The sequence below is a fragment of the Protopterus annectens genome, chromosome 12.part0 (assembly GCF_019279795.1).
Source record: "Protopterus annectens isolate FY-2018-M chromosome 12.part0, PAN1.0, whole genome shotgun sequence".
Taxonomy (NCBI): domain Eukaryota; kingdom Metazoa; phylum Chordata; order Ceratodontiformes; family Protopteridae; genus Protopterus; species Protopterus annectens.
Window position 1 is genome coordinate 179967428 of NC_056746.1, and position 24878 is coordinate 179992305.

The following is a 24878-nucleotide window of genomic DNA, read 5'->3' on the forward strand; positions in this document are numbered from 1 at the left end:
TCGAGGCATGCCTGGTTGAGGGATCAGAATTTAGCTGAGCATGTTAAGACAAGGATTTTGGATGCTCCTTTACAGTCTGATGTGTTGTTTGGTTCGCCTGTGGAAGCAGTTTTAAAGAAAATGGAGGACAAAGCTAAGTCTATGCAAACTGTTAAAGATTTTTGCAGGTGCAGCCACCAAGTTTAGTAGAAATTGGCCTGCTAAGGGGTGGACATATCCTGCTTATGACTCCCAGTCTAGGGGTAGGTCTAGACGTGGTAGGGGCAGAGCTCAAGGTTCTTTTAGGCCTAGAACAGGAGTTCACCTGCTCAGACTTCTGGTGAGGGCAGGGGTCAGTCCTTTCGTAAACAGACCCAATGACCTGCCTTTTCAGCTGCCAGAAGATTCTTGTCTGGCAGCTCCTTTGGGAGGAAGACTGTCTCTTTTCAAAGAAAATTGGGATTTAATTACTCAAGACAGATGGGTGTTGGATATCATTCACCACGGTTACAGGTTTTATTTCCATACATTGCCCCCTTTCAAAGGCATGCCAGACGTTCCTCCTCCACAAAGAAAAGAGGCTCACAAGCAAATTTCTCAGTTACTCCAGATGGGGGCCATTCAGCCAGTCCCTGTATCAGAAAGGGGCCTAGGATTTTATTCTCGCCTGTTCCTAGTACCAAAGAAGGGGAACACGTGGAGACCAATTTTGGATTTATCTCTCCTCAACACTTATCTGGACATTCCAAAGTTCAAGATGTTGACGTTACAACAGCTTTTACCTCTGCTGGGCAAAGATCACTGGATGGTAACTTTAGATCTCAAGGAGGCTTATCTTCATGTGCCTATAAGGCTAAGTTGCAGGAAGTATCTACGGTTTCGAGATGGAAATTCTCATTATCAGTTCTCTGCATTGCCCTTTGGCTTATCTACTGCGCCCAGAGTATTCACAAAGGTTCTGGCTCCAGTGATAGCTTACTTCAGGCTACAAGGAATTCAAATCTATCCTTACTTGGACGACTGCCTGATTCTGGCTCAAGAAAAGGAAGACCTTCTACAGCATCTGGAATATGTTATAGCAGTGCTAAGATGCCTAGGGTATTCTGTGAACGAAATAAAGTCCAGTCTAGTACCCTCTCAAGACATGTGCTTTCTGGGTGTGAGACTGAATACAGCAGCCCAGATGGCCTTTTTAACCCCGGACAAACAAAAGAGTCTATCACATTACTTCCATCAACTATCTCATCAGTCCGTGCTGACTGCAAGGACAGTCCTTCAAGCATTAGGGTTCATGGCATCTTGTATTCTGGTGCTTCCCAATGCCAAACTGCATATGAGGAAGCTACAATGGTATCTCAAAATGTATGGACACAGCACTGCCAGGATTTGGACACTGTCATTCAAATAATACCTTGCCTTCAAAAAGAATTTTTGTGGTGGGCTCAGGAATGTCACCTAAACAAGGGACTCTCTGTGACCCGGCCAGAGGCGAGTCAGATTTTAACGACAGATGCCTCGGACATTGCTTGGGGAGCTCATCTAAATGGAAAGTGGATACAAGACAAGTGGCCTGCCAGACTACAGCATCTACATATCAACATGAAGGAGATGTTAGCAGTCCAGTTTGCATTAATGGCTTTCAAGGAGTTACTTCTTCCAGGGCAGGTGTTGATTCTAACAGACAACACAACTGTCATGTGGTACATCAACAAACAAGGGGAACACATTCTTACCCATTGTGCAGGCAAGCAATGATTTTATGGGAGACTGCGCTCAGCTTGCAACTAACTCTTCAGGCAAGGTTTCTGCCGAGCACAGAACTCCTTAGCAGATGTGTTAAGCAGACAAATCATGGATCCCCACGAGTGGAAACTGGATCTTCATGTATTTCAAAGGTTGACAGTGTCCTGGGGAACTCCAGACATAGATCTGTTCACTTCTCCACTAAACCACCAGCTGCCAAAGTTTTGCACAAAGAGGTTACATCACACAGCTTGGAAAGTGGATGCTCTCTCTTTCAGTTGGGAAAATCTTCATGTGTATGCGTTTCCACCTCTTCCTCTTCTTCCAAAGGTGCTTCTAAAGGTCAGACAAGACAAGCCAAGGATGATTTTAATAGCTCCAGATTGGCCTCGGCAGCACTGGTACCCATTACTGAGGAGTCTAGTAAAGAAGCCTCCATGGCCTTTACCCTTGATTCCGCACCTGTTGTCTCAGAGAAGGCCACCTGCTCAATGTCAAGCTTCGCTCTCTTCATCTAACAGCATGGCATATTCTGTTTTGAGAGACAGCCGGTCTCAACTTCCTCAACAAGTTTTAAATGTGATTATGGAAGCTAGAAGACCTAGTACAAGGAAAGTGTACGAGAAAAATGGAAGAGATTTTTATTTTGGAGTGCAGCAAGGAATTTGGAGATTTCTGAGCCTAATTTGAGTGTGGCTCTTCAATATCTTACTGAGTTATTGGACAAAGGTTTGTCCTTCTCTTCCATTAAGATTCATGCTGCAGCAATTTCAGCTCACTATGATTGTGACCCACCATTGTTTTCGCATCCTTTGTTCAAGCAGTTTCTCAGAGGGGCAAAGAATATAAGACCCCACGTAGAGCTCCTACTCCTGCTTGGGATCTCAATTTTGTGTTGGAAAAACTTACTCTACAACCTTTTGAGCCTGTGGGTACTGCTGATTTGAAATATTTGTCATGGAAGACTGCTTTTTTGTTGGCTATTACTTCTGCAAGAAGGGTTTCTGAGTTGCAGGCCCTTATGGCAGTAGAGCCCTTTCTGATTTTCCATAAGGATAGGGTATCATTACGTACTAATCCTTCCTTTATGCCTAAGGTGGTTTCTAGTGTGGCTTTAAACCAAACTATTCATTTGCCCACTTTCTATGCAGATCCCCAAAATAAAGGGGAAAAGATTTTGCACACTTTAGATGTATATAGGCAGTTGCGTTATTATTTAAGCAGGACTAAGGACTTCAGGCAGTCTCAGCAGTTGTTTGTTTCTTTTGCTTTGAGTTCTCAGGGCAAGCCTGTGTCTAAGCAAACTATTTCTAAGTGGATTGGGTTTTGCATTTCATTTTGTTATTCCCATCATGGCAAGGAGATTCCAGCTGGGATTAGGCCTCATTCCACTAGGGCTACTGCCACTTCAACAGCATTTCTAAGGGGGGTGGCAACTAAGGATATTTTGGAGGCAGCTACATGGAGTTCAGTGCATACTTTCTCTAAGCATTATCACCTTCCTCTCTACTCTAAGTCTAGGGCTGGTTTTGCCACAGCTATTTTGCAAGGCATGTTGTCAGCTCCTGCTTCTTTATGATTTGCCAGCCTCCCTTACCTCTGCTTTGGGATTCTACCCAATAGTAAGGACTGCAGCAATGTGGAACGAAGAACATAGTACAGTTTTGTACCTACCATAAATGTAGATGTTCGAGGATCCACATTGCTGCAGTCCAATCCTCCCTCCTTCCCCTCTGTGTTTAGGGGTGGTTGTGTAGGTGAGGTTATATGTTGATATTTTTGTATATATTTCTGTATATATTGTACATATTTTTGGTGCAGGTATTTTGGGCCTTGTTTTTTTAGGGTCTTCTGACATCTGGGGCAAGAAAAGACTGAGGATATGACGTCGGTCATGCGCATTAGTACCCTGACGTACTGACGTCAGTCTAATGCGCCCTGACCGACGTCAGCCATATACTCTGGTATTCGGGCCGACTGGACAGCGGACTACCCAATAGTAAGGACTGCAGCAATGTGGATCCTCGAACATCTACATTTATGGTAGGTACAAAACTGTACTTTTCATAGGGGATGGGGGGGGGGGGGTTATCCAGGAGAGTACATGTTCAAGGATAGTGATGTTTTTACCTGGGGGAATATAGATAGAGGCAATAGCAAACTTCCTATAGTTATTGATGTGGCAGTCTAGGAGCAGTAGTTCAGCAGGGGAGAAACTAGGCAGAGTAATGTCTATAGGTGTTAGCGTCAGTGAGACAGAGTACAAGATAGCCACCCCACCGCCTTTGTTTGGGTGTCCTATCAGACCTATAGATATTGTATTGAGATGGGAGAAATTCAGAGGACTTGATATGAGGTTTTAGCCAGGTTTCCGATAGGGCTAGGATGTGAGGTTTGTGTTGGGCCAACCATGCATGAAGTTCGGACGTTTTGTTGTTTAGGCTTTGGATGTTCATTGCAGAGATAGAGAGATGTTTGAGGCTAGAGATATTTGAGGATGTTTTGGGGGGAACAGCAGATGAAGGTGGAGGGGAAGTGGAGAGAGGGGTGGGACCAGGATTAGGATGGATGTCACCCGAAACCAGAAGAGCAAAGGCGATGGAAAAGGTGAGGGTGGTCAGTAAGGGGAATGGGGTACTTGAGTTTGGGCTTAGGAGTAAGAACAGGGTAGGCCATGAGTTTAAATTTAAGACATTGAAAGGGGGAGAGACAGAAGAGAGAGGAGGCAATAGTCAGCGGAAGTTGGTTATATGTTGGAAGAGGTCTGGGAAAGGGGGGGGGGGAAGATATGGAGCTTAGTGCGGTAGGAAGTGCTTAGGGCTAGTGAAATTAGAAATGGGAGAAATAGCAGTAAGGATAGCGTTGTGTGATGGGAAAAGGAGGGGAAGAGTTATAGGAAAAATATAAAGAAATATATTAGGGAAGGGTGGTGGCTAGTGATATGTGTGAGGGAAGGAACAGTATCGAGGGGTGGAAATAATATGTGAGGAGATAGTAGGTGTGCTGGGGAGTGAAAGAGTTAAGTATGAGAGAGGCAAGCCACAGAGGAGGCAGCCCAAGGTGGACAGGGAAAATGGGAAGATTGGTGACAAGGTGGGAAGAGTGAAATGGTGATAGCACAAGTTATGGTAGTGAGAAGGGGCTGTGGGAGTGACCAGACCATTAGATGAAAGTATAAATTTGAGGATACTTGGGGGTTGTGGGATTCAGGGGTGGGAAAGGGAGCAAAGCGTGCCCAAACGGAGTGGGCAGAACCACACCACACCACAAGTAAGTTGAATGCAAGGGCCTAAAACCTGCACTCAGCACTTTAATTTTACTTACTTTTAGCAGGAAAGACAGACCAACAGTATACAATTTTAAGGTTTTTATCAGGGTTACATGTTCAAATGTCAGACAAGTAAGTAAAACTTTCAAACAGGAATCTATGTCTGAGTGTTAGAAAGCCACAAAGGTACAAGGTATAGCTGTAAAACCTAGGGTCAGAGAGACAAATGTATGAATCATTTTACTTTAGTTACAGGGGAAGGAGGCAAAAAAATAAAGCAGAAAGAGCCCTATGGCTGACTGAAATGGTGACTCGCTTTGTTACACAGCACGGTAAAAGAGAGCTTAGCAAATGTTTTTTTATGTTTGTAACCTACACTGTTTAATTGTTGGGAGAGAAAATTTATTCAACATTTACCAGGAAAGTCCAACTGGCACATAACCCATTTTCACCAGAGGCCTGGGGGAAAACACTTTAATGCATGTCTTTGGAATGTGGGAGGACACCGGAGCACCCAGAGGAAACCCACGCAAATGCAGGGAGGACATGTGGACTCTACACAGAAGGCATTCCGGCTGAGAATCGAACCGTAGAACCTGTTGCTGTGAAGCGACAATGCTAACCATTGTACCACTGTGCCACCTCTTGTCTGTCCTTTGGAATCAGTTACCTTTTCCTGGATAACAGGCTGATACTTGGAAGTCCCTTATAGAAGGTCCCTGAAATATCTTTTTAGATGAGTATATTGAAAGCCAAGAAAATGTGCTGTCTTAAATTTTGACGGCCTTTTTTAATATTCATGTTTTGTAGACAGTTTTATGTAATATTTTAGAGAAATCTTTTTTGTTCTTTTTATATGTAAAGGGTCTATGAAATAAGGATCTGAATTCAGTAAATAAATAAAATAAGTAACTTGTTTCCTTAACAGGGCCATGCTTTCACCTCGTAATGGAGAAAGTATGGGGGATGACAGTTAAGGTAGTGGCTGGCTGGCTTAATGGCTAGCAGGGAGGGAGAAGAAAGTAACTTTGAAATTCAAATCTCATTATTTGCAATATGACTGCAGCAGTAATCCCTCCACTCAGACATCTGTTATGGAAAGTTCCTTGCATGGTGTACTTTCTGTCAGCATTCAGTTTCCATCTGCTTTTTCCCCTTTGAATCTTAGTCCTTTCAGATGTATTTTGTCTGTGCTTGTTCATCTTCAGTTTGGTACAAGGTTGACTGACCAAATCTCCAGGCCAACAAAAAGATTAATATGTGTGTGTTCCATGTGTTGCTCATATGTTGGAACATGTTCTTTCTTTATGTTACTAATGGAAGGAATGAAATGTATTCCAGTAAAAGCTTTATAATGCTTTTATTGTAACAGATCAAACGTTTATGAGCTAGAGTATTCCAGACTGTTCTACCAAACCTAGGGTAAAATAATTCTGAGTATTGAAGAGGTTAGTAAGTAAATTATGATACCAGCATGAAGAATGAATCCATGTGACTGTTTGCTAAATAAAATTTCCTCCTTTTGTAGAGATCATGAAAGCAGTTGTGACTACAGGCCAGTCCGGTGTCCTAATAACCCCAATTGTCCACCACTGCTGACCATGAACCTGGAAGCTCATCTGAAGGAGTGCGAGCACATCAAATGCCCACATTCAAAATATGGGTAAGTGTATGGTTGAGTAGAAATCTCTTCACAAATTTTTTTTGCAATGTTTGTATGAGGCTCAGATAAACTGCATTCAGAAAAGGTACCTTGTCACACTGTGAGACAGCAGCTTTGTGTGCAGCTTTCAGCCTCATCAGTTTGCTGTTATTTTTCTCCCTCAGTCACAGATTGTCATAAAAGTCCCATTGGTATCAGATCTGCTGATTTAATAACTGCATGAGTGGTGCAGAGCATAACCTACATTTTTGTGTTTGCTGAACAGGAAGACAAAAAATTAGATTTTCTTAGAAAGAGCCCACTTTGCATATTTTTAACCAAGCAGCAACATTTCTATCATATATTTTTTAAACAAATATACATTAATGATCTTATTCATCCTGTGTCTGATCCAGCTGATGGAATACAGAAACGTTTGTCTGATCCAGTTGAGCAATGCTAGTGCTCCCTAGCATTGAGCTTATTTAAGATGTTTCCTAACTACAGTCCCCAGGACACCAGACATTTACTAACTACAGCCCCTAGGGCACCAGACATTTACTAACTACAGCCCCCAGGACACTAGACATTTACTAACTACAGCCCCTAGGGCACCAGACATTTACTAACTGCAGTCCCCAGGACACCAGACATTTACTAACTACAGCCCCTATAGCACCAGCCTTCCTCAGATCTCATTTGCCACCATCGCATATGGATGGATCATTGATATCTGTAGCTAAGTGCTCCCTTTCTAAACAAATTTACACCATATGTACATTTTTCGTATATATATTGACAGATTTTGATTGCTTCATTTAATCCATTAAGGCTATTTTCTTGTTAGCTCCTTTGATTTTTTTTTCTTTTACCTTTTTCACCTCAAGTGAGCATTAGGCACCACAATTTTAAAACAGCAGTATCTTCTAGTTGTGTCAAGCCTTTGACTTTACCTCAAACAGAGGAGGCCAAGGTAGAAGCAGTCCCTTTAATGTGGATGCAGGTTGTGAAGGGCCATAGAACAAGGGATTTTGGGAGCCCCTTTTTGGCAAACAGAATGACTGTCCCTAATGGCTTGTTGACTAAACCTCCGGTGCAGTCAGGAATCAATTCTTTCTCTCCACCTCCCTGCATATCTGACCATCATGCAAGATTGTTGGGTAAGATAGATAGTCCCCACAGGTTACATAATGCCTTTTCCCATCCCCCAGCCCAAGCAAACCTTGCTACGTCCAGATTTTCCACATCTCCAACAAAAAGCAGCCAGAAGAGAAATTTTCTCTTCTATAAAGAGTCATTCCAGATATCCCGCCAGACTAGTGAAGATCCGGAATCTGTCAGTGATTCTTTTTAGTACCAAAAAAAACAACAACTTCTGTCCAAAGTTGGACATCAATGGCCTAAACCTCTACATAAAAAACACCTCCTTCATAATATTCGTGGCCCAGTGAATTTTGTTCTCACTAAAAACAAGCAAATGGATGTGCTCAGTAGACTTTCAGGATACCTACCTCCATGTCGAAATTGCAAATGCATCCCAGAAGTTTTTGTGCTTCCTTTTAGGAGTTGATCATCATCAGTCATTAAGATTTACAGTTGGTTGTAATAGGCATACAGATGCCTTTAATCAAATAGTAGAAAGGAATTGGTATATGCTTACCGTTATAGAGATGCTATGAATGAATCTATATTTAGAAAAGGGAAGAATTTGAAGCAGAGGCTGTGTTATAAGAATATAAATTGTAGGACCTCATTTCCAAATAAAAAAGAGGAGCTGCACCCTGTTATGACTGCCAGGTTTGTACTGCCACTTATAAACATCCGACAGTGAATCCTAGTTACCTAAAATAATAGATGTTATGTAGTCCAATCTTGCCTTCATTCTTAACCCGTGGGTTTGGAGCCGAACCTTGGCTCCGACTCGGCCATACTATAGTGGTATTTTACCGCCTGTATTTGTTTCTCTGGCTGTTTTTTGTGCCCTTGTCTGGCTGTTTGGGTATCCCGTTTGTTTTCTTTTCCCCATGGGCTAGGCCCATTTAAGTTAGAGGACCTAGTCCTCCCCATTGTTTCTGTGTGGTTTATGGTTTGGTGCTCCATTCTGTCAGTGTTTAGTGTTGTGTCTGGCTAGTGGTGCTTTCCTGCCTTTGTTTCCCCAGGTTAGGCCCTTTTAAGTAAGAGGACCTAGTCTTCCCTGTTGTTTTCCTGCCAGTTTCTTGGCCGTTTGAGTTAGAGGCTCTGTTTTTTGTTAGTTGGGTTTAGTGCATGTACATATTAATTTGTTCCTTTCAGCATGTCCTAGGATCGTAAGGAACACAGGCCTTCGGGCTTTAAAAAGTGTGTTGAATGCAGCAATAAAATGTCTTTAACTGATGGGCACTCTGTGTGCATGTTCTGCTTGGGGGCTATTCACCTCCAAGAGTCCTGCTTGTTTTGTCATTCCTTTAGTCCCCGTGTGCTACAGGAGAGGAAGAACAAGCTCATTTTGATGGGACTGCTTAAACACACCTTCGAGGAAGACTTGGCTAAGTTTTCCAGTGCATTACCCTCTCCAGCTAAAAAGGACAAAAAGACTTCCAAGAAGCGCTCTCCGGCTCCATCTATTTCTTTGTAGCCACCAGCAAAAGTGGCTAGAACAGCTTCTCCTTCGGTTCCATTGCCATCGGTGCCGAAAGAAGGTAGTTTCTTGACTAAGTCCATGTCGGCTCCCAGCCTTTCGGAACTGGTCACGGATATTTTAGTTCGGAGCCGGTCTCCAGTTTTTCGACCGGGTTCTCCTTCACGCAAGTCCCCTTCTGTAGGGAGATCCAGAACTCCTACTTTATCTTCCAGGTCTTCCAGCACCCTTTCCGATGAGGACGTTGATAGGGTGGTGAAGAAACTGCTTTAGTCATCGGTGTTGGCCAAACTGATTTTGGCTCCGACCCAATCGGCTTTCCTTTGTTGTTCCTCCTCCGAGCCTTTTTCTGCCTTCGGAGCCAGAGTTGTCGGTTCCGTCGGGTGCCATTAGGCTGGTTCCAGTAGCCTCGCCTGGCCTCTCGGTTCCGATTTCTGCTCCGACCCCGTCGGCTCCATCCACGGGGTCGAGGGTCCACGGTTCTCCGTTTTGACCTGAGGAGGAGGGATTGGATCGATCTTCGTTAGTTCCCAGCTTTCCTCTCAGTGCTTCAGCTCGGGTGAGCTTGGACCCCGATATCTACTTTGGGCTACTACTGTTTCCTCTACAGTTAGTTGGCCTTCAGAGCTGGGGGATCAGCCTTCGAAGTTATGAAGAGCATGCTGGCCAGGTCATCAGCTGCATCCTACGGCACTGATACTCTGCCCCTTCTAGCATCTGTGTCAGTTTCGGTTCACAGTCTATCCTTGGGCAGCGGAGACCCTAAGCCTCAGGATACCTCCATGAGTGGTCCCCAACTTTCTGATATCTCCCCAGAGTTTTTGCCTGTGCCAGAAAGAGATTGTGTAAGAGGAAATACCTTGACTCCCCGGATGAGTCTCTCACATCGGACACTGACCTCGAGGAGTCAGAGGGGTCCCCCAAGTCGTCTTTTGAAGATATCTCTTTTTCAGGTATCCTAGAGATCTTGAAGCAGAGAGGCGGCTGGCCCTCCAAACCCCCTTCTGATGAGGAGTCGGTGTTCCTGAAGGCTTTCAGGTCTCAACCCTCTGCCTCTTGGGTTTCTCCCCCTTTTGATGAGCTATTAGATCTTGTCTGTCAAAAGGTGTGGGAAACTCCTGACACTGTGGAACTGGTCCCAAGGAGACCCAATAACTTTTTGTCCACCCCCTCTGACAAGGAGTATCTATCTAAAGGCATTCCCGTAGATGCCATGGTGGTGGCAGCGGCCACCAAGAAGGAACTTGCTGAAACTTTGTCTACTGTCCATCCACCTAACAAGGAGTCCCAGGCTATGGACAGGTATGGGAAGCGTGTTTTTACCTCAGCGGCCTTTACACTGCAGTCGTTGAACTACTTGACACATTTTACGAGGCTCCAGAGAGATCTCCTAAAAGAGCTAGGAGATTCTCTACAGGGCAACATTTCTGATGCTGTGGCACAAAAGGTCAATGCACAGATGTCTACCTTAAATTCCCTTACCAACTCCTCCCTGAGGCTGATCTCATATGCAGCCGATGGAGCGAGTAGGGCTGCGGGTTCCGGAGTCTCTCTTAGGAGACACTCCTGGATGCACCTGTGCAATTTCGTGGAGGCCTTCAAGTACGTTCACCAATGCCCCATTTGATGGTTCATCATTGTTCGGAACCAAGGTGAAGGACACTCTCACTAGGTGTGAGCAGGAAGGAAAAAAAACCTGTCTGCCATGGGAGTCTGTTTTTCCATGCCTTCTAGACCTTACCCCAAGGGCTAGAAGGGTGGGAAAATGTGGTTCAGGAAGTCGCAGAGGTTTTTTTCAGGGCGCACAAAATGATTCCCCCTCCGGAGGTTGGGGAGGGGGTGGAAATTCATGTAGATGCCGCCCTAGAGGCAGAGGAGGCCCACGTAACCAGGGGGACCGTGATTCCTTTCGTGGTTCTCCCTACCAGTGCTCCTGAAGGGAGGTCCGACTGTGCGTCTCTGGAGCTGGTCGGGGGTCGCATTTCTTTATACCCAAAAGCCTGGCAAGAAGTCACCCAAGATAATTTCCGGAGGTTATCATATTCCCTTCTCTTCTCCTCCCCCGTCATCCAAGAGAATCCCAGATGTTCCACCCAGTCACAGGGATTCCGCAACTTTAGAAATATGAAAGTTGCTTTCAAAGGGAGCCTTCTAGCCTGTCCACGCAGACCAAGTAGGATTAAGGACTTACTCCAGATTCTTTTTGGTGCCGAAAAGAGCAGGAAACCCGAGACCCATCTTGGATCTCAGCCGATTGAACCTTCAGGTACAAAAGTCCAAGTTCCGCATGGTCACCATACAGTCAATACTCTCTCTGTTAGGGAAAGATGTGTGGATGTGCTCCATCGACCTCAGAGATGCTTACTACCATATCAAGATGACAGGGCATCAAGAAGTCATTTATGCTTCCGAATGGGAGCCAGTAATTTTCAGTTTCGCGCTCTGCCCTTTGGACTCACCATAGCCCCCAGGGTGTTCACCAAATGCATGGCAGTGATAACGACTCACTTGAGACGTCAGGGATTCCAAGTGTTTCTGTACCTGGATGACTGGCTCCGTTCTGCCACCACCAGGCATCTACTGTTACAGTCCAGGGATGCCACCATTACACTGTGCCAACATTCAGGAATTACTCTAAATTGGAGACAATCTGCCTTGTTGCCCTCACAGCGTGTCACTTTTATCGGCGGCGAACTAGATTCAGTGCTCATGAGGGCCTTCTTACCAGAGAAGAGAATTCAGGCTCTACAACAGCAGGTCTACGCCTTACTACCATTGAGGAAGGTCAGGGCAAAAGTGGTCCTCAAGTTATTAGGGACCATGGCTGCCACGATCATGCTATTTCCCTTTGCCAGACTACACATGAGGGTTCCTCAGTGGCTTCTTTTCGTCCAGTGGTCACTGCAGCATCTCCCACTCTCCCATTTTATTCTGATTACGGACACGTGCAAGTGGGATCTACGCTGGTGGCTTCAGGCCAGCAATCTCAATGTGGGCAAGCCCTTTGTCCCATCTTCTCCAGTTGCCATGGTGACCACGGATGCCTCCCAGATCGGGTGGGGGGGCATTATCTTGGCAGGACTGTCCAAGGCACATGGCAGGATCACGAGACCCATTTGCATATCAATGTCTTGGAGATGAGAGCAGTGCTGTTAGTGTTGCAAGCACTTCAGAGCTCTCTCCCTCTAGGGACAATTGCAATCCACTCAGACAACATGTCGGTAGTGTGGTACCTGAACAAACAGGGAGGAACCAAATCATACCCGCTTTACAGAGAGGCACTTTGAGTTTGGCAGTGGGAGGTGCCTTCCCAACGCTTTCTAGTTGCAACGCATATACCGGGGAAGTCCAACGTGATTGCCGACAGGCTGAGCAGAGCTAGCCTAATGCTTCATGAGTGGTCCCTGAACAATTATGTTGCGGAAGAGGTATTCCACAGATGGGGTCAGCTTTGCTGCGATTTATTTGCCAGCCCCCTCAATGCCAAATGCAGCAGCTACTTCACCCTTATCCCCCCGGAGGAGGAGACACCCAGAGACACTCTGGCTCACGATTGGCCCTCTGGTCTTCTCTATGCCTTTCCACTGTTACCTCTGATATCAAAGGTAATTCAGAAAGCACAGTCTTTGGGGAGCAAAATGATCCTCATTGCCCCACACTGGCCTCGTCAGATTTGGTTTCCCTTCCTTCAACCCTATCTAATGGACAAGCCCTGGATTCTGGACCCAGTTCCAGATCTGATGACTCATATGTCAGGACAGTTCCATCCCTCCATCCAGACCTCAGGTTGACAGCTTGGCTGCTTCAGTTCCGTCCTTAGTCAGGCTTCATGATTTTTCCCCGGAAGTGGTCCATATTCTATCATCTTCACACAAGCCTTCTACCAGGAAGATTTATTCCAGTAAATGGAAGAGATTTTCTATTTGGGCCCGTGAGAGACATATTGATCCTTATACTGCACCTATTTTGGCAATACTGGAATTTCTTTCTCAACTGTTTAGTCAGGGTTCAGCTGCGGCAACCATTAAAGTACATTTGGCAGCAATTTCTACCTTTCACATTGCTAATGAGCCCAACCTTATGGCTCATAGGCTTTGTAGGGCTTTTATGAGAGGGACATTGTTACTTTGACCTCCAGTCTTTGATCCAGTGATGCCATGGGACCTCAGTTTTGTACAACAGAAGCTCACCTCAACTCCCTTTGAGCCCACAGCTACGTGTGACATTAAATTCTTGTCATGGAAGGCAGTATTCTTGGTAGCCATAACTTCAGCTAGGCAGGTCTCTGAACTCCAAGCATTATCGATTAGGCCACCTTATTTGGTGTTCTACAAAGATAGGGTCTCCTTAAGGACCAATCCTTCCTTTGTTCCAAAGGTTGCCTCTGTTGTCAATATCAACCAATCCATTGAGTTGCCTGTGTTTTTTTCTGAATTCTCCAACAAGGCAGAATTTAAGTTTCATCAGCTGGATGTTTACAGACGATTGCATTTCTGTTTACATAGGACAAAAGATTTCAGGAAATCAGATCAAATGTTTGTTTCGTTTTCAGACACTAGACTTGGGGTTTCGGTTTCTAAGGTAACCTTGTCTCGCTAGATCTCCGATTGCATCTCATTTATTTATGCTTCCAATGGCAGAGAATTAACCTTTAAAGTGAAAGCTCATTCTACACGTTCTGTGGCTACCTCAACTGGGTTTCAGGCTAGGATGTCTATGGATGATATTTGTGCTGCAGCAACATGGGCTTTGCCTCATACCTTTATTAGTCACTACAAATTAGATCTGGTTTCTAGAGGCAGATCTTCCTTTGGTTCCATGGTGCTCAAGAGTATTTTTCACTGAGCCACCCAAGATCAAGGTGCTAGGGACGCTGTCCCATGGGTAAGAATGAAGGCAACACTGGACTACATAACATCAAGAAGTTATGTACTCACCATAACGTTCGATGTATGTAGTCCATCTCGCCTTACATTCTTACTAACCCTCCCTCCTTCCCCCTCCTGGAGGACCTGGAGATATTGTCTCTAGGTATCAGTAGTCCTTTCTGTTGAGGTGGTTGTTCTTCTCAGTGTGTGTGTGTGAGCTTGGCAGCAAACAAGATTTGGGGAATAGACCTGTTGCATGATGGGATACCTCTTAGCCACGAGCCAATTGAAGACTTCGAGCTTGAGTATGGCCAAGTCGTAGCCGAGTTTCAGCTCCGAACCCACGGGTAAGAATGTAAGGCGAGATGGACTACATGCATCGAATGTTATGGTGAGTACATAACTTCTTGTTTTTCAAAAACTTATCTTCTCTTTAGTGAAAGCAGCTCCAACAGTGCTAGTTCTGAACCAGTTCATGCTTAGCTGTAATCTTCTGTACTGACCCACTTGAAACGATATTCTCCTGTTGCTGAAACCTGCAGCATTTGTCCTTGCTCCACATGGGCTCACTCCACTCTTCTGCGTACTCCTAATTCCCACCTGCATGCACTACATCTAACATAACCACTTCCACCATATCCAAACAAACAACATTAAGTACTATTTCACTACACCGAAAGAAGTACCTAAGTGTTATCTCTTTTATATCTCTACTACACCATTCATATCACACTTTTCCACCATAACATCAGTCATCTCATAACCAACTACATTATCCACTTTCAGTAACACAGTCTCTTACTCACCTCACTTACATCATTAAAATCCAAAACAAAGGACAATGAAATGCTACCCCTTTATTACAGTATTACAGGATGGCTAGAAACAAACAAATGTAAACAAGGCATTGTTGTCATGTATAAAAACAATCTTGAGTTAACTCCCCACTGCCAGCAAAACCTAGTTTTAATAATGTTTAGCTTGTTTTAGTTCGTCTTAAAATAAATACAAAAAACTGCATAATCATTAGGAGAATCTATATCCCTCTTGGCAACAACATAGTAGAAGCAGAAGAAATTCTGCATTGGATATCCCATACTGTAAATCAAGAGATCATCATATTGGGTGCCCTTAATATTGATTGTTACAGCTGTAACTGAGAATCCCCCCCCCACCAAGCCTGTACCGTTATACAGCTTCTCACAACTAATATAAACTACCAGTAGACTCGACAAGAAAACAAATAGGCAGTCGAATCTTGACTGGATTTTAACTAGTAAAGCCACAACTATAAAGTTATCAGGATGCCTTCCTCAAGGTGTTGGTGATCACCTCCAAACCTACATAGTAAGGCAAATGGCCCAATTCAATTTTTCATGGTCTGTAGTGTTTTTCATGAATCTGTTGCATTAATGAACACAAATTTGCGTTTAAGATTTTGACAGTTTTTCTAGTGTGCAAGTATTCTTCTTTCCTCTAATTTATCTCTCAAACTTTTTGTATGTCTTGTGTCTGGAAATTCTGGACTTCTTGCATAATAGTAACAGTACATTATTTCTTTCTTATCCTCAGTTCACTCTGTCATCTTTATGGCTCTTCTTTGGCTTATCAGTTTTTGTGATTTTCTGAACTACTACAGGGGGTCCAAATAGGGAGATGATAAAATCAGCAAGCAGAGGAGAGTAGTATTGCTGGAACTGAGTTCATCCTCAAGTCTTAGTGAGTACATTCATGAGGTGGACCCTGTTTTTAACAAAGTTTCACTAAAATAACATTGATATATAGACTGTATTCTATAGAGCATACATCATGGACAGAAGTAGTTTAAAAAATTAAAAAGACAGCTGGGTGAACAAGTCCCAGGATAAAAAAGCGCCCAATCTTGGTAGGCACACTAGTGCCAAGACTGGAAAAATTGACCTTGTAGAGTCCTCAAGACATGGAAGCATTCCTACCATGAAGTTAGGCCAGGCTCAGGGGGAGGATGCCTCCCCTTCCCCCATTGTAGAAGGAAGCAGTATTTTTATATCCACTAACTAAGTGAATAACACCAAAGTTAATACAGTCTCTTGTACAAAATTACTAGGTGTCCTAATAGACGAAATAAGTAAAATTTGACGAATACCTACTACAAGCCATAAAAAGAAAACTAACCTGAACACTGACAAAACATTGATATATGTTAGAATAACAGCTAAACTTGCTGCAAATTCAGTAAACAAAACCCACTACTGTGCTGCATTGAAATAAATTCACTAGTTAGGGCTACTACAATACTTGTACTCCTAACTAGTCACGGGGTACAAAATCATTTGTATTCCAAAGAAATTCCCAGCTTTCCGTAACACACCACTGCTACAACACTTCTTCATTCGAGACCTGAGGTCTACTAACAAATCCTTCCTTGCACATAACTAAGTCAAACAATAAGACAGGATTCTCCCTATGTTCTCTCTGTCTGAACTATGGAACACCATCCTTGAGCTCAAACTAGCTAACAAAATTACAACTTTCAAAATATATCTCAAGAAACACCTAAAGAGTAACTGGTAATGTTCATGCTCATCTGTGCTGCATATATCTACAACAATTTACTCTTTTACAGCATACCACCTTAGATCATAACTACTTATTAAATTACCTCTCCCTTTAACTTATCCCGCCCAACCCTCTCCCTAACACCCAAAGTGCATTTTTACATCAAAAATCCTCCCCCACTCTTAACTACTACCTTCTTCTCATCTCTACCCCCCCCCACGCTTAACTGCTACCGCCTTCTTAAATACTGCCTTCCTCACTTTTAAAAAAAAAAAAATAATAATAGTAATTTTTTTTACCTATGCTCCATTTTTTTCTGCTGTGAGAAAACTATAATAATCACTGCCTGCGTTGAGCTTTGTATTGTTACTGTTCATATCTCTGCATTGTATTATCTTGTCATTTTAATGTTTAATCTCTATGCTCAGTGTTTGTATGCTCTTATGTCATAATCTGTGGAGCTTTTCTTCCCAGGCCTCCAATGAACATGGACTGTGCCTAGTAAAACTTTCCTGATCAACAAAAGTAATAAAGAAAGAAATGATGGCTGTTCTCATCAGTCCTATTGGACATTTCTGGTGGCTTTCCTGTGGACTCCTTTCAGTAGTCTGATATCACTTTATTTGTATCACCACTAGAAATGCACAGAATACTCAAGAGGTGGCCTGTCTAGAGCCTGGTACAATGGAAACATTAACCTGTTTGATTCTGGAGTCTTCCACCAAGCACAGTCTCCATCTTTGTTTGTTACTGGCACTCCCATCTACTTCTACTTCAGGGGTCCTAGCCAGATGTAATCAAAACCCCAGATACTTTTGTGGCAACTTCATCGCACAATGGGATAAAGCCCTAACTGTGCCCCAGATGACATGTAGAGGCACTGGTGCTGGAGCAGAAGTGCTGGAACCATAGAGCCAGGGGGAGGGGGAGCCCCCCCCTTTTCAGCTGCAAGACCTGTTAGGAAAAATTAATGAAGTGGAGTTTTCACACTGATGTGGATTCGTGCAGGGAAGTTAAACTAAACAAACTAGCTGTTGTTCTCTTATTGCTCTGTGTTACAGGAATTATGCTACCGCTGTTCCGTTGGTGCTGCCAGAGTTATGCTGATAAGGAGAATTTTGTTCTTTTATTTGCAGGAGTTATGCTGCTCCAGCATGTGTGTGTGTGTCTGTCTGTCTGTGTGTCTGTCTGTCTCTCTCTCTCTGTGTGTGTGTGTGTGTGTGTGTGTGTGTGTGTGTGTGTGTGTGTGTGTGTGTGTGTGTGTGTGTGTGTGTAAAATGCCCCAGTTACGTGTACCTGGTGGTTACTGTTACTCAGGCTCAAACAAGAGCCTGAATTCTCTACCCATACCCCACTTGTGATTCAGGGAGTTCAGTCCATAGCTCTCCACTGTCCAGATTTTCACAGAATATTTGGCTCATACTTTTGGTCTGCTCCTCTTAAAATTTGTGTTTTTCTGGCAAATCAGTGAGAACTGAATTCACTAAATAATGATAGCTCTTTAAGTTTGTCTCCCTGTCTTTCAGGAAATGCACAGTAACACAAAACACTTACAACTTTCTAAGATTATACAAGCAGCATGTAAAATGTGTCCCTGGTTTTGGGGCTTTGCCCCCCCCCAAATAAATTTGCTGCGAAGCTGAGAGATTTAGTTGATCGTCAAGTGGATTTTACAAGGAGCTGAGAGCTTCAGGGGAAGAGAAGTTTAATGCAACTTATGCTAAGTTGTTTGCATTGTTAGTAGCACAACATTAAGTATACTTGCTTTTGATGCAGAAGGCTGTGGGTACTACTCCCACAGTATGCAGATGGACCGTTGATACTGTACTATACTGTGTGTACTTTAATGGGAGTGGATGCTGCAGTCCTATGAATGCCCTCCTTTGGAGGAGTTACTTAGTACTAGCTTATTATTTTTTAATGTAGCATAGGCAATTTATTCTTCAAGGGCAACAGGCACTTTATTTGTAGATGAAACAATGACATGTAAAGTTGTTTGCTAGCAGCAACCTCTTCATTAGTTACAGATCCCTTTAATGTGGAATTATTACTTCTGCAGAGATTTTGCATATTTACTGATATTGGTGGATTGTAATGACAAGTTTGAGTGGCCTTTTATGGTTGAAATTTTCTGAAATGGGTAGTTTTGCCATTATTGGTTCATACATTTTCTTTCATTGCTCACTAGAAGACTGTTCTAAACTACAAATTTAAAACACATTCTAGCAAGTAGTGCTGTATTATACATGGAATATAACTTAATACAATCAGGAAGGTGAATCAAAGAACATATACATAAATGCTTGCTCACAGGATGCAAGAGATCAAACTAGGGGAAGAGACCAGTCACCAATGGTATCCCCCAGGGTTCGGTGCTGAAACTTTTTCTGTTTGGCACATACATCTCAAAAGTAAAAGGAAATACCAAAGGGCTTTGGCCGACTAAATTTGTGATAACTGCAAGCTAGGAGCAGTTATTGAATCCCCAAATGACTTAACCATCATGCAGGAAGGTTTGTCCCAAACAATAACTGGTGCCAGAATCATGAATTGAAACTAAACTCCAAGAAATAGATTATTGTATCCTTTGGGAAGTCAACTACTCCAGAGAACTACGGTGAGAGCGAAGTACCAGCCTGGAAACTGAAAATTGAAGTCTGAAAAATTTATTAGTTGTTAAACACCACACCACACCAAAATGTATCAAGCGCTTTCGCTCAGCTAATGCTGAGCTTTATCAAGATGAATCCATTAAAATTCAAACCTTATTTAAATAAAAATGCATGAATCAATATGTTAGAATGATCAATTAAATTAATTTAATTAATTAAATTAATATGTTAGAATGATCACATGGATGATGGATATATATCCAGAACAGAGAATCCATTCAAGTAAAACAAAGCTCATCCCTGTCCATATTCAAATATAACTTGGAACTAAGGATGGGTAATAGAAAATGTACTCCAGGATTACCCCTCGTGCCACTAATGGACAGAGGCAGTTTCTAAATGCTGCATCCCTTACATGGGTCCCCTAAAGTTATCTACAGTTTGATCACATTTATTCTCACTAGGGCTAATATGTAATTATTAGCCATGGGGATAGGTAAGATCAATCAGAAATGTTAATTCAAGTACCAAAATGAAAATTGGCTAAGCTTAAAATGTCCTCCAAGTGAACCTATGTTGTGGTAGTAAATAGTTTTTAAAAATTGCCCTTTTTAGATTACTAAGCACCCCTGTCACCCCCCCCCCAGTCTTCAGCAGCTTCTGGTGTCTCTGTACTGGAGTGACTGGGTGGGGAAAGATGGGAGTGAGTGGCCAATGCTAACTCTCTCATCTTGGGGAGGGAGGTCACCTAGGCTCATTGCAGTAACAACATTAATAGCCTGGCAAGGTCTGTGCTGCAGGCTGTATACAGCTTGATTGGAAGGTTGCACATGTTCTGAAGCATGCATGCACCTCCAAAAGGCAGCTCATTGCAGATATTGCAAGTCTACCACTGGGTTTGTAGGGATTAGGGCATACTCCCTGGCAGCAGTTGGCATTGTACCAGCATCCTTAATCTCCTCACCAGCATCAGACATGGGTCAAATTGAGCCCAGTGGAGGCGAAGATAGGGTCCAGTTGATCCAGTGAATGATGAGATGAGCTGGTGGCAGCTGATGGTCAGCTGTGAGTGGTAAGGGAGAAACGAAAAAAAAAAGAGCAGATACATTTTCTGCCCTGCTGCTGTCAGTTACCCTGTTGCCAGCTGATATTCCATACCAAGTTGTTGTGGCTCAAATGCAGTACTTTGTATTTTTCAGTAGTGTACTAAAACTGCCAGTTTGTGCTTACTTGTCCTTTCCAAATCTTTCCTGTCTCTTCTCCCCATCCTACACCTATATTTATTATTAGTAAAGAGGCTAATCTTACTTCCTGTCCCCTCCGATATGCACAAAATAAGCACACTGAAAATTATTGCACTCAAGACTGACACTTTAGGTGCTCCAGTAATCACTTTCCCTATTCCTATGTTTTTGTCTCACCACAGCACTCTGTTTGTTCATTGTAGGTGTCGCTAATGCAGTCCTCACTTCTTGAGATATCTTGACCACAGTTAGCCTGCAGCTGACCAATCTTCTAGAGCTCTACCTTCCATCAGTGCTTCATCTGAATCGCTTCCAAACAGAAGTGAGCATGTTGGTGGTGTAAGGGTGCATTAGCCCATGCCATCTTCAGATCTTTCTTGCATGCAGTAAGCATTGTTGTATATGCTTTAGACAGTGAGTGTAGTCTGTCAATCAGCCTTCTTCCAGGGAGTTATAGAACTACCCCATAAGGGTTTTTTTTCTCTTATTGTACTATATGAATGTTGTTTTATTAGTATTCAGAAACTAGTTCTGGATAATTTTGTGAAGGTCAGTAATTGGGCTGTGTGAGGAAAACAAATTACAATAAGGATTTTCAAAGCAAGTGTCTGTTTAGCTTCAACAGAGAACACAATGTAGACTGCTGTTTGCACTGTGTCATTCACCCCACAGACAATTCAGTGTCATCAGAAATCTCTGTGGGAGTTACCTTCCAAAAAAGGTACATTTCTAGTCCTAAGCTGCAGTAGCAAATGTTAAGGTCTCTGGGAGCCTTCTTCCAAAGAAAAAGCAGGAAGTGTAGGAAGCTAAGGACTTTACCAGTAATCTGGGTTTCCTAAGATCCAGTGATTGCATGCAAGGTGAGGAGCTTTCGCAGACTCTGACCACAGAATCTTTCTCAGCTGAGACCTCTGGCATAACCACTTCATAGGCACCTACCCCTTCAGTTTCTGGCTTGTCCTCCTGACTCACATATCCAAAGGGCCCCATCAATAGCTGAAGATCCTTTGGCAGGAGAGGCACACATCATGATTTTGGAAGGGTAAGGAAATATCCTCATAATCTTTGTACATGAGGAGATTTCCAGCAGCTACATTGAACTCTTTGTTCCCCTGCTTAGGACCCAAGGCTTCAAAGCAGATTTTTCTGATTTTGGGAGGAAGTCAGAATTAAACAGGTGCAGCCTTCCTTGCCTCGGCCTAATCTCCCTCCCGAGTCTCTTCTTCAAATTCCTTGGTCCAGCTGGCCAAAAACTTCATATCCTGCTTTAGGTCCAAGAGGCCTGAGCTAGAAATAAATCTGTTGTCCATATCCGCTTCAAATTAAAGCAATTTGAATCCTCATCAGAGGAATCTGATTGCATTGAATCCACAGCTGATGATCTGGCTTGTGTGAGCAAGTTCCTATTATCAGAGTACCTGGGTTCGGACAATGAAGATACCCTGTCCTTTCTTTCATGAAGGCTAAAGTTGCATGTTCATCCAGTACCTCTGCTTCTTCCCAGTTTTCTAAGACCTCCCTTTCATCCTTAGCTCATCTAAGTCAGGTCTGTTCTTCTCATCCTTCTTTCTTCTGTATACCTAAAAAGCCATAATTTCCTCTTTATGATCTTTCTGTCAGTTTCTTTTCATCTTGCTTCTTCATTACCCTCTCCTCTTTTGTTACCCTTCTGCATGCATTGTATTGTGACTTCACTCCCTCCTCACTGCTCATTCTCACTCTTGAATGCTGTATCTTTTGTGCTACCTACACATTCACATGTGGCCTCATTTGCCTTGGTTTTTCACTTTTTTATGTCTTTCCTCATATCCATAGTCCTAAGCACTGTATTCCTTGTCTATTCCCATATCTTGCTTACTACTTAGGTTCATAGGTTCATACTAGGCTATCTGCCCTGGGGCAATTATAAGCCTAGCCCGATTCAGTATGGCTTACGCCACCCCTTGATTTGAGTATACTGTGCCCTTTTTAAGGTTTAGTTTACTGTACCTCTGTCCAATAGTGACACAGGAGTAATCCCTGGGACAAACCTACGATCCCCCATCCATCTATCGAGATTCTTCTTGAAGAGATTCAGTGAGGTGCTCTGCCTCACATGAACTGGAATTCTATTCCAGAGCGAAGGGAGCCTCTGGGTTATGAACCTGTCCCTCCAGCAAGTTCTATTTATTTCTGTGCTGAGGTTCAAGTCCCTCGAGCGTGTGGCTCTAAGGGATTTAGATTTACTGAGGTGGAGCATGTCCATTAATTCTGGATTTGACATAGCTTTGTATGTCAGGCATAGATCACCTCAAAGTAGGCGGTATGCAACTGAGTAGAGCTGGAGTTTTTTTAACCGAGCAGCATATGGCATCTGTTTGAGACCCTTGATCCTCTTGGCGAGATACTTTTGGGGTCTTTCTAATTGCTGCAGGTGTCGGGTAAGGTACATCCCAAAAGGGGCATTGTATTCTATGATGGGCCTGATGAGGGATGAATAAAGGCACGATTACCTCTCTTGATCTAGATGTGAAACCCTTCGTGATGAGGTGGGCTATGTAGAAGGTCTTTCTAACCACTTTGGCAATGTGGTTTTCAAAGGAGAGATTGCTATCAGCTTGGGTCCCCAGGTCCCTAATAACTTTCTCTGTGCTTAATGGGTTTCCGCCTATGTGGTAATTTGTGGGCACATTGTTTTTGCCAAAGGGTATGACTATACATTTTTTGGCATTTAGCTTTAAACCATGGCGCTGGCACCAGTTATCTGTCTCTGTGAGACCTTTTTGAAGGTTGTTTGTGTCAGCTGGAGAGTTGATTATGGCGCCCAGTTTGCAGTCGTCTGCGAACTTGGTGAGCCATAGTCCTCCCACGTTTGCCTGTACCTCGGAAAAGTATATACCGAACAAGAGTGGTCCCAGGACAGAACCCTGTGGGACGCCACTTGTGACCGGTTTCGAGTTGGACATGGCTCCAGCAACTCTTACTCTGTGGGTTCTGTCTTTGAGCCAGTTTGCGACCCATCTTGTGACATAGGGGTTTATATTTAAGCTGGATAGCTTATCTATGATGCCCGAGTGGGGTATTGTGTCAAATGCCTTTGCAAGGTCCAGATATGCTGTGTGGACTACCTTCCCTTCATCTATGGCTTTGGTGACTGTTTCGAAGAAGTCAACCAGGTTCAAAAGGCAGGATCTGCCCTTGACAAAGCCGAACTGGGTAGGATCTAGTGTCTGTAGGTCCCCAATGTCTTTGTTTATGAGCTCCATGATGATCCTCTCCATAGCCTTGCAGACTAAGCTAGTCAGGCTTATGGGGCGATAGTTTCCAGGGTCCGTAGAGGCTCCACCTTTGTGGAGTGGGACCACTGTTGCTGTACGCCATTCTGTGGGCACATATCCTGTAGTGAGGCTGAGATTGTATAGCTGTTTTATTTGAGGGATTAGTTCCTCTTGGAGTTCATGTAAGACACAACCTGGGACGCCATCTGGTCCCATGGAAGCAGTGTTTTTTGCTTTGGAGAGGGCAGCCTTCACCTGAGCATCAGAGATGTTTGGGAGGCAGCCCTCTGCCGGGATAGATACTTGCTCTTTTGTGGGGGAGGGGGTGGAGAAGTTTGCACTGAACCTGTGTGCCAAGATATTGGCGATGTCTGTGGGTTCATTGTATATTTTGTCGTTTAGAATCAACTCAGAACAAGTCTGGGAGTTGCATCCCAGGTTTCTAACATAACTGAAAAAAGCCTTATGATTGTCTTTGGTGTCCTGTGCAATTTTTCTCTCAAAGCTGGCCTTGGAGGATTATATGAGGGATCGTAATTTTTTGCTAGTACTGATCAGAGATGCCTTCCCTATTAGGGATTTTGCTCTATCATGTAGTAGCTTCCTCCTTCTGTTGTACAGTTTATTTATGGCAGGGGTCCACCAGACTGGACGCCTGCCTTTGGATGATTGGGTCTTGGTTTTGTTTGGGATAGCATGATCCATGCATTCCTGGAGATGTCCGTAGAATGCGTTTATATAGGATTCTGCAGTTTGGGCCGTAGTTTCCACTATCCCTGGGGCCTTGAAGGTTTCCACTTCGGTTTTGAGAAGTGAGAAGTTCGCTTTTGAGAAGTTTTTCACTGTGGTTTTCTGGGCTGGGGGTGGGGTCGGGATGTGGACATCCAGTGAAATTAATTTATGGTCTGATCTTACCAATGAGGGATATACTTCTGGTGTGGAGCATAGAGTCCCCATGTTGGTAATGATCAGGTCTAGTATGTTGTCCCCTCTTGTGGGAGTGGTGACTAGTTGTTCCATAGCATTTGAGTTTATAATTTCCAGGAACCTTTGGGCTAAGGTGCTGGGGCTTGAGTAGTGCTCCCAGTCAATGTTTGGGTAGTTGAAGTC

At 43.6% G+C, this 24878-nt stretch overlaps 1 protein-coding gene across 8 annotated transcripts in view; it reads left to right on the top strand.

Annotated features, from left to right (window-relative positions):
• The window catches only part of TRAF7 (TNF receptor associated factor 7), a 1047901-nt gene that overhangs the window by 678618 nt on the left and 344405 nt on the right, over positions 1–24878 (top strand). For all 8 annotated transcript variants that reach the window (XM_044089204.1, XM_044089203.1, XM_044089206.1 and 5 more), the window contains one exon: positions 6519–6653. In XM_044089204.1, coding sequence (XP_043945139.1) covers positions 6519–6653 — 135 coding nt within the window. The remainder of the gene's footprint in view (positions 1–6518; positions 6654–24878) is intronic.